The sequence below is a fragment of the Octopus bimaculoides genome, chromosome 2 (assembly GCF_001194135.2).
Source record: "Octopus bimaculoides isolate UCB-OBI-ISO-001 chromosome 2, ASM119413v2, whole genome shotgun sequence".
In the NCBI taxonomy this organism is placed as follows: domain Eukaryota; kingdom Metazoa; phylum Mollusca; class Cephalopoda; order Octopoda; family Octopodidae; genus Octopus; species Octopus bimaculoides.
The window spans coordinates 104,361,904-104,368,443 of record NC_068982.1 but is presented as its reverse complement, the minus strand read 5'-3'; the positions used below and the strand labels follow the sequence as shown (position 1 = coordinate 104,368,443).

Below are 6,540 nucleotides of genomic sequence, written 5' to 3'. Positions count from 1 at the left end.
AAGTAGAATGTTCTCTATGTGGCTTGTGTGTTTTCTCGTCTACATTTGGTTTGCAATGTCCTGTACCCAGATATGCACCTATATATACAGGTGGATGTCGGTATGCACATACCTGTACGTATATATGCATATACTCATTTACTATTTGTTTTTATATATATATACATATATACGACGGGCTTCTTTCAGTTTCCATCTACCAAATCCACTCACAAGGCTTTGGTCGGCCTGAGGCTATAGTAGAAGACACTTGCCCAAGGTGCCATGCAGTGGGACTGAACCCAAAACCATGTGGTTGGTAAACAAGCTACTTACCACACAGCCACTCCTGTGCCTATGTATATATACATATATATATATAAATGTATGTATATACTTATGTACAAATGTATGTATGTATGTATGAGTGAGTAGACAAATGAAAGAAAAAGGCACTAAATACAATTAGTAGGAATTATTATTTAATACAGTTTGATTTGGCGCCATGCAACTTAAAGTTTTGCAGGTTTCTTGCAAAAACTTAGCTCATTCAGGCTCGGTTAAGCAAATGAAGAGATGCACTAAGTTCAAAATGGGTACTGGTAACTGGGCTACTATTGTTCAAAATGTGTCACATGGTGTTGTTAGAAATGAAATCAGCATTTCAGTGACACCAGACGCATCAGAAAGGAGAATTTCTTGGACCACAGAGCTGAACAAGAAGCTGGTGGAGTCTTGGTGTCAGGTCAGCCTTTGAAGGGACTGGGAGGCTGACAGAAACACATGCATAGACATCAGACACCCACTCGGTAAACACACACACACACACACCCTCATTGACCATTTCTTTATCTCTACGAAATCACTGGAAGATGATTAAATAATACAGCATGACCATAGAGTCTACACTGTAAACTATTTCTATTTGCAAATGAACAAATAAAGTACAAGAGAGTTATTATATTAAAAAGGGCAAAACTCACCAGGTGCAAGAAACCAGCTCCAGCCAACCACATGCTTACAAAAAATGCCACGAGTTGTGTCAGCCGGATCATAGTACTGGTTTTCAAAATATTGAGATATTGGAGAATATCGGGAATTGACACAAGCCGTAAAGCTCTCAGGGAGCGAAGACCTACAGGCAAAAAACAAATAATAATAATTATTATTTCTAACATAAGCACAAGGTTTACAAATTTGGAAGAAATGGTTAGTTGATTAAATCTAATACAGTATTTGACCCAGGAGGACAAAAGCAAAGATTTGAACACAAAGTAAAACTATGCAACTAAATATTGCAAGTCATTTTGTCAATTGCTGTACTGGTTCTGCCAATCCATTGCCTAGTGAGGAGAATTTTATTAATATTAATTTGGTTTTTCCTAAAAATGCATAAAATACACATTTCATGCTTATTTTAAGTATGGAAATCATGAAAATATGTTAAAAAATAGTAAAATCAATAAAATATAAATCTAAACCTATTTAACACTTAAAAACTAATAATTCTATACAATGCTTTATATAATCTTTTATCTGTTTCAGTTATTATACTGCAGCAATGCTGGGGCATCACCTTAAAGAATTGTAGTCAAACGAAATTACCTCAGTACTTATTTTTATTTTTTTAAAGTCTAGTACTTATTCTATCAGTTTCTTTTGCTGAACCATTAAGTTATGGGGACATAAAGAAACCAGCACTGGTTATCAAGCAGTGGTGGGGTACAAACACAAATACAAGCACATATAGCTATATACAAGCTTCTTTTAGTTTCCATCTATCAAATCCACACACAAGGTTTTGGTCAGCCTGAGGCTATAGCAGAAGACACTTGCCGAAGGTGCTACATAGTGTAACTGAACCTCAAACCATGAATTTAAGAAGTAAACTTCTTAGCACACAGCTATGCCTGTGCCTATAAACATAGATTTATAAATAGTTTGTTGTATGATTACAATATTTATTCCAGTCATTAATTCTCAAAACATTATCATAGTTTGCTTATATACATAGTTTGCTTATATACACCCCTTAACCATACTTATATACATCCTTAACCACAATACCAAATTAGCCAAGAAAGAGCACTTTTAATACTACAAAAATAAACACATTAGATGTAAAATGTAAGAAACAATGTTTAGCAATTAGGGAAAGCTCTCTCTAAATAAGCTAGCAAGCAGCAGTGTTCATCAGTTTTAGATTTAGTGTAGTAACATAAATATATTCAGAAATGCTCCATACATAAGACATTACTTATAACAACCCTCCCAAACACAAGAACTCATTATTCATAGCTGCCATTTTCTAATGCAATGACATATATAAACATTTCCATCTTGCAAAACTCTGATCATAATTCCTCTTTATCTATGCAATTTCTCTCAGTGAATTCCTAAAACTTTGTGTAAGACACACAAAATACTGGGAACATAATTGTGTAAGCTGTACGTTTAATCAACCACCATTAACCACTAAGCAAGAAGTTTAAGCTTCAACTCTTTGATTAGGTATTGTCTGTGAATTTCAATTGGTAATCAGTTCCAGTTTAAAATCTTTATATATGTAAATGCAAAAATGAATACTATAGAGGATAGTGTCAATTAAAATACTTAGAGAATAGCATCATTAGAAGAATGTCATTATCTTTCTCATGTTACTGAAAGCTGAATATTGCTAGTCTTCATTCCTTTTCAAGCTTTTCTTTGACTGAATTTTGATTTTGTGGGGTCAATGTCTCAATTAATCATGATCTATTGTTAACTGTATTAATAATGAATTGTAATATAAAATGGGTTATTGTAGCAAAGATTATCATTGAGTAGTAGACTTAATTCATCACCTAGTTAAACACAACCACTCTACACTTGGGTGCCTTTAGTGGTGTTTCTATTCCAAGTATTCAAGTCAGGTCTGTGGTTTTAGGACAACATTCTCCCAAGAGTCACATATCAGTCCTGATCAATGTGGTAGGGTCAGATGTAAGAGAGCTGGATCAGTTCACAGATGAAATGATACAGAATTTAAACAAATGATACATTTCTGTCTTATCTAAACCAGATAAACAGTAGAATAATTTTGCTGATAGTGAAGAATTTGATAAATACATTATAAGTGAAATACTCACCTAACCAATTTCGGTCTAGGTAGATGGCCACAAAAGATGGTGGAATTGTAAAATAGTCGACAAAAGAGAAAAGCTCCAGCCAAAACCATAGTTTATCATTTGCAGCAACAAACTGGAATAGAAAACAATCTTAAAGTATTGATTTAATAATGGGTTCGATGAGTTGCTATAGTCTGAGCCAGTTCTTATTTGGACAAACAACTCTGTAGGTTTAATTCTTAATTTTTTGTTTAGCTAAATACCTTCTCTAACACCAATCACTTTATAAAGTATACCAGGTCCATTTTGTCAGGGTACAGCATTAGTTTATTTTGTGTGTGTGCGTGTGTGTGTGTGTGTGTGTGTGTGTGTGTATATATATATATATATATATACCTTACTTGTTTCAATCATTAGACTGTGGTCATGCTGAGGCATGGACTTGAATAATTTTAGTCAACTGAATTGATTCCAGTACTTATTTTTTTTAAAGCCTAGTGCTTATTCTAAGTTATGGGGATGTAAACACACCAACACCAGGTGTCAAGTGATGGTAAAAGACAAACAAAGATACACATGCACAAATACACACACACACACACATACGATGAGCTTCTTTCAGTTTTTGTTTACCAGACCCATTCACAAGGATTTGATCAGCCTGAGGCTATAGTAGTAGATATTCGCCCAAGGCACCACACAATGAGACAACCCAGAAGCATATGGTTAGGAAGCAGGCTTCTTACCACACAGCCATGCCTGCACCTATAAAATTCTCTGTCTTTAGAGACACAAATCCACAACCCTCAGATTAAAAGTCTGATGCTCTACCAATTGAGCTATATATATAGGATATATCACATGGTGTCTGTGCTGTAATGTGAAAAGAAGTAACACTGACCTTATCTTAATAACTAGATTTAAATTTCCCACAAAATGGAAATGATAGGAATATTCTAAATGTAGATTTCAAATCAGTGTACCAAAATTATTTAGCAACATCAATTTATTTTCCAGATGCAGCACCTTCATTACTCATGAATTCATTTTTCATCAGGATTTTTCAATTTATAACTATTTTTCTCCTGTTGTATTTGACTTTGTCTTTCTTCTCCTTGGGATAGGTAAAATAAAGTACCAGACAAGTAGTGGCATCAGTTAAAACTGATATAAACAATTCCCTGGAATTTATGGTCTTATGCCAATGTTACAAATTATTATTACTATTTTTTTCTAAAGTTTATGTTTATTTTATTTTACTAGGTTTTTAAAAGTATTTTCTTTTAAATTTCCACTTATACTGCATGCTTGTATTCACTATGATCACAAAACATGTCTGGAAAGCAGCTCAGTTGATGGACATTGCCTTTTTGGTTGTCTCAAATTGTCTTACTTTTTATGTAGAATATTTATCTTTCAAGCTTTATTTAAAATTCTTTATCAATTGCCAATATCTATATATAAATGCTTGTACATATTCTTTTGTATCAGCATATTGTAGACAGTTAAATAAAAGCAAAACAAAATATTTTCCAATCTAGTCTAGAAGTCTGAAAGTATAAAAAATGCCAAAAATCAAATTCAAGTCTAAGTAAAAACCTAGTTATATATTTCTGTTGTAAAAGAGAATGTCTTTTACATAATGATATAACTTTCATGCATATTTTCTTTTCTTTTGTTATGAATATATTTACATTCAAAATTGCAACTATTGTTGAGTAAGAGATAAAATTCAAGTGATCCAATGCAAAAACTGTAGTCAATTCTTATTTCACTTCTTATATACTGCTAATGATGAAAAGATAAAAGTCACTTTCAGCACCTGATGTTTCTATTCCCAGTTGTAGCCACTGCACTTAACTAATCCCCTTGAGAAAGGGGCATATAACATTATGTTTTCTTCTTTATAAAACTAAAGCTTTGTTTCTATGCCACTACATAATATGTTATATGAGTTTGAAAGTTTTTCTTTTTTTTTAATAGAGCTTGATGTTGTAATATTGGTTTCAAATTTTGGCACAAGGCCAGCAATTTTGGGAGAGGGGTAAGTCTATTACATCAGCCCCAGTATTTAATTGGTACTTATTTTATCAACCCCAAAAGATGAAAGGCAGAATTTAAACTCAAAACCTATAGACAGATGAGATGTTGTTAAGCATTTTATCCAGCATACAGGCACAGGTGTGGCTGTATTGTAAGAAGCTTGCTTCCCAACCACATGGTTCTGGATTCTACTATAGCTTCAGGCTGACAAAAGTCTTGTGAGCGGATTTGTAGACAGAAACTGAAAGAAGGCCATCATATGTATATGTGTGTACCTGTGTTTGTCTCTCTGCCATTGTTTGACAACTGATGCTGTAATGTAGTGGTTTGGTAAAAGAGACCGATAAAATAAGTATTAGGCTTACAAAGTATAAGTTCTGGGGTTGATTACTTTGATTAAAACCCTTTAAGGTAGTGCTCCAGCATGGCCACAGTCAATTGACTGAAACAAGTAAAAGAATAAAAGAATACTAATGATTCTGCCAGCTTACTGCCTTATGATGTTCTAAAATGGATTAATTTTGGCACAAGGCCAGCAATTTCAGAGGTGATTACACCAACTCCAGTGCTCAACTGGTACTTATTTTATTAACCCCCAAAAGAGGATAGGCAAAGTCAACTGTAGCAGAATTTGAACTAAATGTAAAGATGGACAAAATGCTGCAAATGATTCTGCCAGCTTGCTGCCTTACAAGATGTTCTAATATTAAACTACTTTCTCAATCTACTTGGTTAATATTTATCAGTTAGGCAAGCAGAATGCTGTGCTTTGCTGAATGATATAACATAAGAGTATTGGGGCAATCTGAATATTTATAACTTCTTAATCATTAATCAAACTTCTCAGCCATTCTCCCGCTCAGTCTCAACATTACCAGAATAGTACTAAAATATTATAAAACAATATCTGTGGGCATCACAAAAGCTGACAATGTCTGTGTTTAGCTCCAGATTCAGTTTGTGATGAGAAAGTTTTCATAGAGAGAACATTTGTCAATCAAATGTAACATTTCTCGATTTAGTGCATAGGTGCTGACATAGTTGTGTGGCTAAGAAGTTTGCTTTGCATGCATATGATTCTGAGTTCAGCCACATTGCATAACAACATGGGCAAGTGTCTTCTATTATACTCCTAGGTTAATCAATGCCTTGTGAATGAATTTGATACAAAGAAACAATGTGGAAGCTCATCATATTTCATTCCATAATGGTTAACTCTGATAAGTGCAGGGTTACATAATCGAACTGTTACCTAACACTCCATTGAACCCCTAGTGTGAAACTGATTGGTAAGATTGGCTGTAATGGATATATAACACTGTACACTTTGATTAATATATATATATTCTAAATAAAACTGTCTGATGAATTGACATGTGAAACTCTGAGTAGCAGTTTTTGTGATATTTTT

The 6,540-nt window shown here is 33.7% G+C and overlaps 1 protein-coding gene across 7 annotated transcripts in view; it reads right to left on the bottom strand.

Annotated features, from left to right (window-relative positions):
• LOC106878324 (calcium-activated potassium channel slowpoke) overlaps positions 1-6,540 on the bottom strand; it is a 333,443-nt gene that overhangs the window by 199,603 nt on the left and 127,300 nt on the right. For all 7 annotated transcript variants that reach the window (XM_052978540.1, XM_052978541.1, XM_052978542.1 and 4 more), the window contains exons 4-5: positions 3,108-3,219; positions 963-1,114 (exon numbers count right to left, since the gene is read on the bottom strand). In XM_052978540.1, coding sequence (XP_052834500.1) covers positions 963-1,114; positions 3,108-3,219 — 264 coding nt within the window. The remainder of the gene's footprint in view (positions 1-962; positions 1,115-3,107; positions 3,220-6,540) is intronic.